The 14,099-nt window shown below is 38.9% G+C and overlaps 1 protein-coding gene across 1 annotated transcript in view; it reads right to left on the bottom strand.

Moving 5' to 3' along the window:
* SFR6 (sensitive to freezing 6) overlaps positions 1-14,099 on the bottom strand; it is a 72,730-nt gene that overhangs the window by 15,794 nt on the left and 42,837 nt on the right. Inside the window, exons 10-12 of the mRNA XM_089168727.1 lie at positions 12,640-12,722; positions 3,158-3,394; positions 1,276-1,453 (exon numbers count right to left, since the gene is read on the bottom strand). Of these exons, the coding sequence (XP_089024853.1) occupies positions 1,276-1,453; positions 3,158-3,394; positions 12,640-12,722 (498 nt within the window). The remainder of the gene's footprint in view (positions 1-1,275; positions 1,454-3,157; positions 3,395-12,639; positions 12,723-14,099) is intronic.

Genomic DNA, 14,099 nt, shown 5'->3' with positions numbered 1-14,099 from the left:
TAGGGAGGTCGTGGGACCTTACATTAATAAGATATTGGTGTTACGCAATAAACTGTGAAAAACAGTAGACTTTTAACTGAAAACCTACATTAGTGAGGAACCGAATGGCAAAAGGTTAAAGGCCTTGGTCATATCCCCAGCCATTTTCTCCTTTTCCCTCTCTCCTATCCAGCAACTTCAGAGTGTGTCAGCATTAATCTCCCCATTTATCATAGCAGCTTACCTTAGAAGGGAAGATTCCACTATTACATCAACAGTGCTAACATTGGAGGTACACTACCTAGGGCACCTTGGTTCTGCCGTACTTCTATGCCTTGAATTGTAATCTTGTGGTCATCCAGTGTTACATCCTCAGGTACAAAGTCGCCAACTTTGAGTTCCTAGGACAGCTCAGGTTCAACCATTGAAGACATGAGAAAGGGCTGGATGTTTAGTGTGTTGTGCACAACAAGGAACCTCAGTTTTCAATGTGTCGTCAAGGCATTTTCTGGGCTCCAAGACAATTGCCCACTTCTTGTACATGCTAAATAACTCACATTTTATTGCCTAGGAGACGCCTTGTGCACCATATTCACGTCTTATGGGCAAAGCAGTTGATATTTTGACATTTTGTACTTAAATTTCTTCATTTTTTTGGGTTTTTTTGAACCATCAAATTTATTCCATGAAACCAAATATGATTGGTTGTGTACATTACAATAGCTTGCAGAGAGAAGCATGGGATCATATAGAAATCAAGGGGTAAAAAATAAATAAAAATATAAAAAAGAAAACCTACTCCTAAATTCCTGATAGATGAAACACACCAAATAGTCTTACACTAAAGAAGGACTTCTTCACGGCAACCCTATCTGGTTGACCTTAAGTCCGCAACATCTGGCTGAAATTTCGGCGACCTCAATCGAAACCAGGTACTTTTGCCTGGAAGTTTCGGTTGTTCGTTTCACCCCTATTTTGGTAGTTTTTTGACCTAGGTTTTTTGTACACACCCTATTTAAAGCATAAGTAACACAATGAAAGAGGTATTTTGCATTTAAGAAAAAAAATGAAGAGTACTCATTCATATTCTACTAATTAGGAGACATGTAATATGTTCTGACAAATACAAAGAATTGTAATCTAATGGACGTAAATGATTAATATGATCAATGTTCCATGACAAACAAGATGATGTATAAATTAAATTGAATGTCATCCATCATGTACATAGTATATTTTTTCAATTAATTTTTTAAACCAGAAATTTAAAATTAAAAAAAAAATACTAATACTTACTTTGACTTGCTGATGGGGAAGCCGAATTATGTGTTGGACTAGTAACAATACCCCGGTTGTTGCTTGCACCAGCAGATGCACCAACAGCATGACTTGCCAATGTACGACAAAAACTTGCATAACGTCGTAAGCGCGTGATGAAGTGTGAAGCAAGATCTAATACAGCATCAACATATGCCTGCAACATCAGGCAACATTTTAAAATTTTACCTGTTATCTCAGGTTACTATGATTGTAACAATGTATTATAGTCTTTTGAGTTTTGAACATTAATGTATTAAAATATGTTTATGTTCAATAAGAATTCACGAATGCAGTCAATCAATAGGTTTTACACATGTGCTTCTTCGGTGTAGGAGTTTTAAAACTTAGTGTCAAAACAGAACACAAACATGCAGTATTTTTTCATCAATCTAGAGCCAATATTATGCATTGGGAATGCCTAAAAAAGCCTGGACAGCAAGTCTTAGCCCCAAAAGACCCTTATAAGCCACTGACTTGGGCCATCACGTTGGGAGGAAAAAATTCCCCAAACACGCCAAGATCTTGCGAGATGGCTAGCGAGAGCGAGTTATCAAACCATGATCCAAGTCCAAGGTTGTCAAGGCAACCAAAGCAGTTGGGACATCACCTAAGCACTTGGGCGATAAACCGGTGCCTAAGCAGCAATACAGCAACCAAAGCATTTGTGGCACATTTTTTTTTTATTACAATTATTTCATGTTGCCCAAATGATATACTAAAAACTAATATAATTTTACTATAAGCTAAACAAATTTTAGAGAATCATAATTATGAAAGATAATTAAAAAAACATAAGTTCATCTCATCATAATACAAATATACAACAGCAATTAGTAACAATATATAATACCATTATAACATATGATTATGAACTATATAAAATTATAAACAAGAAGATGAAAAAAACAGGGAAAAAAATTGCATGATTTGACCTACAATATATCCAATTATTAGCTTGTTGCTTAACTTACACATCCAATTTTTTTATCAAAATTTTTCTAACTAAACGAATAATTCTCAAATCCAAATGGGAATTTAGTTTGTTCAGTTTTACTACTTTTTTTATAGGACCAATAAATTAATAGATCACATTCTTCTGAATAGGTCTTCATCTAATGATTCTTGAATCCGAAATGAATAACTATTATATTTATATATGGTTGTAGAATAAAATTTGATGTTTTAAAAAATCCAAAGAAAAAGTTAAGGTACAAAAATGTCAACTTTAGCAACTAACGCAGCAATACGGCATACAAGGCAACAAAGCAGCAATGCCTAGGGGATAAAGCGGATGAAAGCTTGCATGTCAAAAAAGCAGCTCATCGCCTAGGTGGTCAAAAAACAGCCAAGGAAGATGCCTTGATAACAGTGTCCTAGTCAATCTTGCCTAATGTTACCAGAACAGTACATTATACTCGAACAAGTCTAAGACAGAGCACTCCTAGTAGGATTCTTTTACTAGGTGTTGATAAGTGTCGACCATCCAAATACAGAATAGTGAGGTACACACATTTACAGCATGCATAAGTTGCATACAATCAAGAACATGCTGCCAAACTAACAGATAAATGCAGCTCCTCATCCCAGCTCTCCTAAAAATGAAAATTGAATACTGTGTATATCATGATGAAGCCTTACAGCGCCTTGTAACCTCACAGAAAACTTCTACTTAAAGTCAACCCTAAACTAGGCACAGATTAAAGGCTCTTGTTAGCATCCAAGTAGTGAGAAATTCAAAGTCAAACCCCGCCAATCAGCTGTCATAACTCTCTAGAAATACAGGACTTCAACAAAAGAAGGGGGGGGGGGGGGGGGGCAGGCACTCAAGGAGAAGTCAATAGAAGAATCAAAACACAACCTGTGTGCTTGAAACAAGTGCTGGTTCAACAGTCATTGCTTCAGGATCAATCCCAGATAGTGTCTCCCCAGATGCATTCCAAGGATCATTTATTAGACTTTCAGGATTTATAAGAGCTGACTCGATTCCTTTACCCAGCATATCCAGCAACAATCTTGCTTGCATATCCAGAACCAATGCCCTAACCTCTTGAGCATTTGTACCTTCCAATAGCCTGCACTTTATCCTATCTAGAGACTGCATGAAACAACAGAGTTCAGTACAATGCATGGAAAAGCAGCAAGCAAAAATGGATGTCCAATTATGAATTACCAAACTTATAAAGAAGGGAAAATTTCAGAGACACCCCAAGATAAATGGGAAAAAACACAAACACCCCAGGAGTATGCCAAAATGGCATAGACACTCCCAAATGTCACCTTCAATTGCACAGTAGTATACTCCATTAACATTTTCTGCTATTTTATGATTTCTAAAGATACCCTTAACCATGTTGACATTACCCCATCCTCACTTACCCTAATAGTTAAAATCCTAAACTACCACTCATAGAGGTGGGTGAAGGAATTCCATGTTCACCTATCTTCCTTTCTTCACTCATGGGAGTATTTTCATCACAACTAAAAAGGATCAACCATGTACATCCATTTAGCTGACTTTCTATCGTCTTAACTAGTCAATGGCAAGAGTTTGGAAATTACTGACTGCTGCAATGAAGCAGTGGATCCAGCAGCAACTCTTTTCTGGGTGAAGTCTAAGATCTGTAGAGCTATCAAGGTTGAAGGATCCCATACACCTATGTCTGCTCCTACCATTTTGCCGGGTCTTCCTGAATAACTTGGGACAAAATGACAGATGCTTGCTGCAGTTCCTTGAAGAGACAGAGACAGCGGATGAAAGGATATGCAATTACCAAAGGTAACACAGCACCATCTGTTTGATAGATTTCATGTCCGTCATTCATTCTTCTGAATTTAAAATTTTACCTCCCAAACACAGCAATTGTTGTAAAGGAGGAAGGCATTGGTAGCTAAGCACTCATGCGGCTTACACCATTAGAGCAGTTGATAAGGAAGATATAGGTGTTTCTTAGTGTTTTCTAATTTCTTCCCTGTATGGTTTGAGGACATCATCTGGATCATTAAGATTAGAAGAGGTTAGTTTTGTGAGACCTCGAGACAAAACCCCAAACAAAACCTGGAGAACAAGAACTCTCTGAGATCCGGTTAGACTGAGGATTCAGTCCAACCAGGCCTTAGAAATACAGCATCTTGTCAAGTCGAGTTAAGATATCTCAATCTGAACACAACAGTCTTGTCTCGACCACTGATGCTCTCGCTGGTTTTCACCTTTTGGTCGGATTTTATTTTTGCCGGAAAGGTGCTCGGATCTCACTTTGGGCGGCATTGACACTCCATCTAACTCATGTCCAACAACTAATCAACAAGGATATGGTGATTTTGAAGCCATAGATCAAGCAAGGAGAGTGCTCTTTCCAAATTTCATTTTTCTCAAAAACTATATTCTACACTAGGTGTTTGGATGTGGATAGATATAAGTCCTTGCCCGATCTACACTTTCATGGAAACAATAATATTTTTTCCTTTATTAATTTATTTTTTGAATTCTTTGAACTAAAAATATATCTGGTAAGAAATTAGAATTAAAACATCATGAAAAATACCATGCCTTTAAAAGAGTTGTAATAATCTTGCAGAGACTTGTCAGTTTGCTAAAATTTAAATATCTTTTTATAAATATTATAAATCCGAGTCATATTTCTAGCTTGGGAATAGGTCTCTTGCAGGTCATTGCATATTCCCTCGGCAGTCTTGTAGAACATAACATTGGTTGCAATATCAGGTTCCATTCTACTCCACATCCAAATTTTGATGATTGCATCATCTTGGATCCAATTAGAATAGGATTTGTCAGTATCAACTAGAAGTTCTCCCTCAATAAGCTTAAGCTTACCTTTTGCAAGTATGTAAACACAAATAGATTGTGACCAAAGCAAATAATTGGAACTACCTTTGAGTTTAATGGAGGTAATCTGAACATTCACCGGATCAGCTTATGATCCCTTGGAATCAGCAGTGCTATTAGTTAAATCACCAGTAATTGAATACATGATTTGTAGAAGTGGAGGTCACACAATCGATCACAATCCAGCAGCCCAAAACTTGAAGATAAGTGATTAAAAAAAATCTGCAGTATGTAAACTGCAGTGTAGAATCGAGCCTGTAATTTTAGACTAGAAAATCAGAGTAAAAATTCTGCAGAGTGCAGAAAAATAACATTGGGAAAAAATCCATCAAGTTCTGGGATATTAGGAATTAAAAAGTATAAAAGATCAACTTAGATTATCATCTGATCAAACTGTAGATTAAGTGAAGCAGTAGGTGGCTGTGCGCCAAAGAAAGGAGCATTGAAACAGAACTTCAGAAGAGAACACTGAAAACAGCACTATTTTGTTCAAAAAAGCTTTGATGTCATGTTAGAAAACAAGCTTTAAACAATCAAAACAGTAGCTGAACTTGGAAAGAAAATAGAGAAGAGAAGTAAAGAACCAGCAGCAATGTCCTGCGATTCTAGCTAAAGAACCTAGAATTGCAAGGTGTATCTATTTATAGCTTTAAAGAGTGCAAATACAACTCAAGAGACAAGAAAACTGTCCCCTAGAAAGGAAATTAAAAAATACAACTTAAGGACAGAACTTACAAATTTCCTAACTCCTAAAATCTGTCCAAAATAGGAAGTGTTCTGAAAATAGTAACTAGCAGAAAAATAGGAGCATTGAAAGAGAACTTCAGAAGAGAACACTGAGATAAGCACTGTTTTGATTCAAAAAAGCTTTGATGTCATGTTAGAAAACAAGCTTTAAACAATCAAAACAGTAGCTGAACTTGGAAAGAAACTAGAGAAGAGAAGTAAAGAACCAGCAGCAATATCCTGCGGTTCTAGCTAACAAACCTAGAATTGTAAGGTGTATCTATTTATAGCTTTAAAGAGTGCAAATACAAGAAAACTGTCCTCTAGAAAGGAAATTAAAAAATACAAGGACAGAACTTACAAATTTTTTAACTCCTAAAATCTGTCCAAAATAGTAACTAGAAGAAAAATAGGAAGTATTCACTCTGACTCTCCTAAGCCTTGAGTACCAAGATTCCTTCAACAAAAGATAGAAAGGCAGCAACAAAATAGAAGGTAAAGTAAAAAGGAAACTGCTGCCAAGGCTTGCGCACCAAGGCAGCAGCCTTGGAGTCTCTGTGCAACCTTCAACAAAGCACATACTTAAGGATATAGAAGACATCTCTTCTCGAGAACCAATTAAGTTGATAGATGTTTTTTTGTGAAGCAGAGGATGAGGAGCATGTGATATACCGGTGGGTACAAGATTGAGCTGCACCAGCCGATGTAACCAGAAGGACTGTCCCTCAAGAGAGGCCCCAAGATCCAAAAGGAAGGAGAGAATTGCAGCCCAAAACCATGCATCCTTATAGGAAGGCCAAACCATATGGAGGGCAATTCAGTCATTTTGACACCCTCATTTTAGTCCCAATTGGTGTGGTTAGATGCAAACAATTTTAAAAGTCCAAATCTACTTCTACTTTGATATTTAAGTCCAAGCTTGTTAAGTTACGAAAGAGTACTAGTCTAGTTAAGAGTCCTAATTAGAGAAGGATTCCTTTTGTTGAGTCCAGAAGTTCAGTGGGATCCTAAATCTAATTTTATTTTTGAGTTTGGATTTGTCCTTGTCAAGTTATTGAAGGGTCCCAGTTAAAGTAGGAATCCCAATTATAGAGGGATTCCCTTAGTGACAATCCACTTCTTAAAAGGAGTCTAGATCTAATCATATTTTGTAATATGGATTGCTCTAGGTTGAGCAATGATAGAATCCTTGTTGGAATGAGAGTCCTTAGTCCAATTAGAGTCGTAGTTAGGATCACCTTCTAGTTTGAGTCCTAGTGTGAGTTCATGTAAGGCTATAAATAAAACCTCTGTTGTAGTAAAAGACAGACTGACTGATTAATAACAATTGCAATTGGAAGATGCAAAAGAGGAGTTGTGGAGTTTTCCCCAGGAGGGAAAATTTGTGGCTCTTGTGTGATGGAGATTTCTGCAGTTTTGAAGGTCTTCTAATCCCCATTCTCTCATTCAAGTACAAACTCCGGCCCCAGCCCTACCTTGTCCCTTCTTTTCTCTCATTCGCAGATTTTGTTCTTCCGATTCCCTAGCCTGCGGAAACAGCCACTCCACGTCTCCACACCCAACATCTCCCAAACCCCGAACCCCAATCCCCTCTCCTACATCCCAATTCCTTTATGAAATATTCACCCCTCCCTTCCCTAACACTCGAACCCTAGAAGCAGCGCTAATCATCCCCCAAAATCCTAAACCACAACCTTATTCCCCTACCACCCTCATTTTTGTTTTCAGAAATTTTCAGACTTTTTCTAAGACCTAAAATTCAAGGTCAAATCTACTTCAATATAACTGTTAGATCAGTCCCAAACTTTAGGAACCTCATTGCCCAACATAGTGACCTATCTTTTCAATTTCAGCCCAATCAGACCAACCAAACCCTAGTCTAAACCCTAATTCCCTTGCTGCCAAAAACCTAGAAACTCTAGCCTTCTTTTACTTAGATCTCTCAAACCCTTCAACCAAAACCTAGTCCCTTTTAGGATTATCATCCCCTACTTCACCATTACCTTTGACCCTAACCCTAACCACACCTCTCAGGCCTAAATAATAAGAAACCCAAATTACCATCAAACCTTTAATTTCTTGAACACTAAAATCAGACTTCAATTCTGATTTAATATACAGCAAGATTCAGATTTGGGATTCGTCAAATCCTAGCTTCTAAAACATAACCAGCTCTTGTTTACCCTATTCCCAACCCTAGAATCAATCGAAGGCAGCCCTACACCATAACTGCAGGGTTAGTAGAACCCTCATTTACTGCTGGTTCACTTGGATTGATCGTGAGGAGTAAACCTCAATTTGCGGGATACATCACCAGTGCTAATGCAAATGCAGCTGCCATGGACCTGTTGGGTTTGGGTGTCTTGTATTATGTGGGTCCATACAACTATTAGTTGGTTACCTTGTAATCGGAACAGGGTTTTGGGTCAATTACTTGTACAGGAGTAAAATTGTAATTATATGGGGATTAGGGTTTTAGGCTTTTCTATAAATACACTCTTTGGGATAACCTATAATGTATCCACCCTTGGAAGGGAGGGGGGCCAAGCAACGGGGTAGCACTTTGTGAGCTGTAAAAGTGGTGAGGTTTCCAAGAATAATGAAATCATTTTATCTCTAGTGGATGTAGGCAATCTTGCGGAACCATGTTAAAACCCTCGTGTGTTTTGCTTGTGTTCTTCTACGGGGATGTGCATCCATCCCCAACAAGTGGTATTGGAGCAAGGTTCGGTGGATCATTACAAGAAGTGTGCGAAGATCCAAGAAGGAGAGGAACAGTGCAAGGAGAAAGAGGAAGGCTTCGATTGATTAAACAAAGGTACGATTCCCTAGTAGAGTAGAGATTATGAAGGTTTTTCACTTATTTTTATTTTTTAGGTGATCGTTCTATAGGAGTTAGGGTTGTTGAAGGAAAAGGGGGGGGGGAAGGGAGAGGGAAAGAACAGCTCGGGGTTGGATCATGAACGTGCCAAAGAAAATAACATTGGGCAGTAGGCAAACAAAAACCTCATGGTAGAGAGCAAGGGAGGCGAAAAGTTGTAATGATTACTTTTTAAAGTAATTAAAACAATTTGAAGTTAAGATTTGAGTGCACTAGGACATGGAACAAAAAGAAGGGGGGAAAATAGGGGGGAAAGTTTTGCTTTTATTATCGGATGGACTTCATACGGGTTGTTTCCACAGGATTTTGTATGAATGTTTTTTGTACAAGGTTGGTTCCTAAGGTTTTTAGGCATTTTGGACTTGGTGGAAGTGACGGATTGAAGAGATTTCACTCCGTTGGTATTGATCTTGTGGGTTTGTACAGAGATCAAGGGTCAGGTTATTTAGGTTGATGATGGGTAAGAAGAGCATAGATCAGGTAAATTATATAGGCTTGCAGGGAGTGTTAAAACAGGTGAAGCTCCAGTTGGCATTCGATTAGGTGAACAAAATTTGTAGGTTGTTCAGGCGCCAAACAAGGGAAAATTCGGAAAGAAAAGGGTGACTTTTGCTTCGGATTTGGTGAGTGACAGTGATCTCTCGGAGTAGGCTATAGCAATAGGAGAGGTGGAGCCATGTCACATCATATGGCGATGATGTGATCTACAGGACACCCCAGGTGGGGGGTGCGCCATGCTAGATTAGGTGATGGCGATCAGAAAGGCATCCCTATAGGGGATGTGGGTCATACAGTAAGATGTGGCGGATACATAGAGACGGGTGATTGTAGAGAGACAACAACAACGATTTCTTCAAGGTGATCGGTTTACAATTATTCAAACCAAGGGGAGATTGTTGGGTTTTGGTGTCTTGTGTTCTATAGGTCCACACATTCTTGTAGTTCAAGAGTGAATAAGGAAGTGCAAGGCTAATTGGTAGTTGTCTAATGAGTTTATCGCTCTTTACAGCCATTTGTCTATAAGCTTTAGGCCAGTTAAAAATAGTTGATAGGCAGATGGAAGCGAGAAAACACCTACTTATATATAAGTCAGGGACACTAGCGCACCAAGCAAGATTTGGCTTTGGCTTGAAGACTGAATTAGTGGTCAGCCTAGGTTTTTCAAACAGCATTCCAAGAAGCAACTTCCAATGGTATGGGATGGTCCCTTAGCGATTGTATAGGCACAACTAAAGGTTTAGCAAGATCACTCACTTCAGATGTGCAGGGGTGGTTCCCACTACGAGCTGACGCCAGTTTAGTTGTATTTGTAATTGCAACAAGGTTTTGGGTCAATTACTTGTACAAGGTAAAATTGTAAATATATGGGAGTTAGGGATTTAGGTTTCCTTATGAATAGTTTTTGTAAGATAACCTAAAATGTACCCACCCCTGGAGGGAATGGGCCGCAAGCAAAAATGTAGCACTTTGTGAGGTGTGAGAGTAATGAGGTTTTCAAGAATAGTGGAAATCTTTTTCTCTCTGGTGGATGTAGGCAATCTTGCCGAACCACATTAAATACCTCGTGTGTGTTTTGCTTGTGTTCTTCTTCATAGTTGTGCATCCGTTCCCAACAGGACCCAACTAGGGTGGATGCCCCCATGCCTTCAGAGCGCGGTACAATGCATACACGAGCAGCTACACAACCAGATGTACCATTTGCGGAGCCACCTGGTCAGCCTACTTCAGTAAAGAGCTCTAGGGGATACTCTTAAAGGGAGATGATGATGAGTCCCCGACACAATTAGAGTTATAGAGGTAGCGATGGTGGTCCAGGAGGTAGTCGTGCAAGTGGAGGTGCAGAGAGCCAGCATGGTAGAAGCCAAAGGGTCACTAATCAAATTCACTAGCGAGAGCAGTATACTCATGCTACAGATGTTTGACCATGGTGCCCAGCCCACTATTCACAGGAGGTGTAGCCATCCCTCATAGTCACATATGCACATGTCGCTGATTGATATGAGCATGCATGATCTGGTAGAGAGCATGGGAATAATGAGCATTAACACCAGTGTTAGTCACTATCAACCTTCAAAATCCTCCGAGTATGCATATACTAATCAAACTACAGCTTCTGGTTATAGTGCCTACTCTCAGTATATAGGGCACCAACACTATCCACCTTCAAAATCCTCAGAGTATGCATACACTGATCACACTACAGGTTATGATTATAGTGCCTACTCTCAATATATAGGGCACCAAATTACTCAGGACACCAACCCTGGCAAGTATTATCATGGAAGTGACAGTGGATTATTGAGTGACTACTACAAAAAGCGATACCCACCTGTTGAGCAGCCACCAGATTATGGCTTTCAATCGCCCACCATTGAAGGTTACTCCAGGTAGTGCCACCTTTAGTATGCAGATTATCAAACATATGCTAAATTGCTAACTATATACACATACAAGAGGTTATACAATGGATTAGTAAACTTGGGAAGCCTTCGTGATACCCAATCAGAACCAGATTTGAAATCAAATTGGGTGATACTCACCAAGCACCACCTCACATTTCAGCGTAGGATTTGAACTTTAAACACAACAAACACTTTGATAGTTTGATTAACATACTACAAGTATCCTAGCTTCAATTTGGCATGGCTTATTATGGTTGCTAATTCAGTTTATATGTTGCTAAACAATGGCAGATGAGGATATTGCTTGGCAACATGGAGTCCCCATGGATGTAAGAAGATAGAGGATAATGTGTAACTATTGTGATAGAGTCATCCAAGGAGTTTAATTAAGGTTCAAGCAATACTTGTTTGAGCACCATCCCTCCTGAGGTGAGGGACCCTATTCTTGACAACTTGGTTGAATTGGCTGAACGATGTGAGCTGCAACACCTGAGACTGGTGGAGCTAGTGGAGCAAGTGTTAGAGGAGCTGCTTAGTAACTTGGTCATTTGATTTTATGCGTGCACTCTCATGGTATAACTTAATAAGTACACTGATGTTGTAATTTGAAATTTCTGAACAAATGAACATGTTTAATGCATAATTTGACTTTAAACCTTCATATTTTCATTTAAATCAAGTAATAATTGTGCATTTCATATTTTGTGTCTAGTTCATTCCTTCAGCATATCAATTTCAAAATTTCGGGTCAAGTCAGCACTCATACGGTCATATGTACACTTGTTTTCTCAAAAATCTAAGGCCATCACTATGTTTAGAAGGCCTAAAACAGGCTAAATACCAAATTCCAGCCAAAATTGATCCCTAAAACCCACTAGGATGGGCCCTCGAGTTCACTCAAGTCGAGCCACAAAAATAAATAAAAAACAGATCTTAGTTTTTTGGCTGGCCTAGATCTCAAACCATGCTTCAAAGTTCTAATGGGTCAGCAGAAAATATAGTGATTCTTTTTGGAAAACCCTAAACAAAATCGCCATGTCTAAGGTTTCATCTTGTCCGATTCATAGCAGAACCTCACAGAATGACATCTTTAACAAAGGCAAGTAGGGGGCAAAGATGTCTTTTTTCCTAAGGTAGGGTAAGAAGGATAAATTGGTCTTTTCCGGTTGAACTAAAGTTGGTTTATAATATAAAATAGTCATATTCGTTTTTTGCACTAACCAACTCATGGTTCTAACAAAAAAGGGGGTGATTGCCAATTTGGCATACTTTTGGGGTGTCTATGCTTTTTGCCATATATGTTGGAATGTTTTCGAAAACTTCCCTTGCAAGAAAGGGTCTCATGCAGTCATGCTAGCATATTCAGTTGATATTAATCATAATTACAAAGCCAACTGTATTATAACTTATAAGGAGCTATTTTTTCAATACAAGCTACTCTAGGATGAATAAAAAGAGCAAAATACTAAAAGCCAGCAGAATCATACAGGACCATGCTGTTGCCTATGCTGAGGAGTAGGGAGAGAATGGAAATCCGCATCCAACACTGCAATCACACTGTTCAGTGACACTGAAAAAAAATATATATAGTGTCATCAAAATGAATCCGCTAATCAACGCCATAAGAAAAAATCAGAGGAACAAAAGTAAGCATCCCATATGACACCATAACGAACCAGAGACTCACAAAGTCACTGTGCTGTCACTAGCCAATCACATGCTTGTTCATTCATTTTATGAAAGCATTTTCAAATTAAAATTTAGAATTCCAAAAGCTTATATCACTAGGTGATGCAACCCAGGGTTTATGGTTGGATATCCAAACCCTCTTTCATAAGCGCGAGCACAGATTAGGGTTTCTAGGTGTTTCGGCCAAGGTTTTAGTGCAAATTAAGGTTTCACTAGGGTGGGAAGGAGGGCTAGGGCTGCTGGTTCTTCTTTTCAAAATTGATGAATTCTAATGTAATCCTTCAACTAGAATGGATTCTAATTGTTGGAACTTAATAAAACTTCAACTCTGATATTTCAAAAATTCTGCAGAAATCCCGAGGTTGAAGAAGACTTGCAAAAATTTCAGATTAGCTTAAAATAGGTTGAATAGGGTAATGATCTTAGGGGTTATGTTCTGGGGTTAGCTGAGATCTTAGGAGGGAAAGAAAAGGGTCAAGAGGGACTGAGGTGGTAGGTCTAATAAGGAGAGTAGGCTGCTGCTATCGCAGAAACTAGGAGGAGAAGGGGAGGCTCACGGATGCTAGGGGAGGGAGAGGAGGGGTAGAAGCTGCTGGACCAGAAGGGGAAGGGGAAGGAGAAAGGGTGACTTATGATGGGGAGGGGGCAGTTTTAAAGGTCTGAGATTGAGGATGAAGATCTTGAGTGCTTGAATGCTGGACTGAATGCTAGGAAGCTTGAAGATGAAGAAGAAAACTAAGAATTGTCGAAGGCAAAGCTCTCTAACCCAGCCGCAGGGTCCCAAGGGGATGCCCACAACTTTGCAAGTCAAAATTTCACAATCAATAATCAATTCATTAATCATCAAAAACTGAAGTTTACAATACTGGACTAGGCTATTTATAGCCTCTCCAACTGAATTGGACTAAAATAAGGATTTCCTACCCATTTGGGAATCCAAACACTTACTAAAGGGAACTCAAATCTGAAATAACTAACTCTAAAAGACTCTAATACTGACTTCTAAATATGAACAAACTCAGAAAGGAAAGATCTCATTTCTAAATAAGGAAACTTATCCATACCTTAAAAGGTTTATAACTCTTGACTGACTGACCCAAGGTCCCAAACAGGAAAATAAAGATAGATCCCTGACCCTTGGATCGAGGGAATTCTTTCAAGATCTCTATTCAGACCCAAAATGGGCTTGAAAATGACCAAAATACCCCTGGGGCAACCAGCCAGCTTTGAATGCCTTGCTGGATCTGGTTTTTTGGCC

Source organism: Hakea prostrata, chromosome 9, assembly GCF_041222555.1.
Source record: "Hakea prostrata isolate BN-2017 chromosome 9, UWA_Hpros_2, whole genome shotgun sequence".
Lineage (NCBI taxonomy): Eukaryota > Viridiplantae > Streptophyta > Magnoliopsida > Proteales > Proteaceae > Hakea > Hakea prostrata.
Note: the sequence above shows the minus strand (reverse complement) of the source record. Positions and strands in the feature narration are given on the sequence as shown.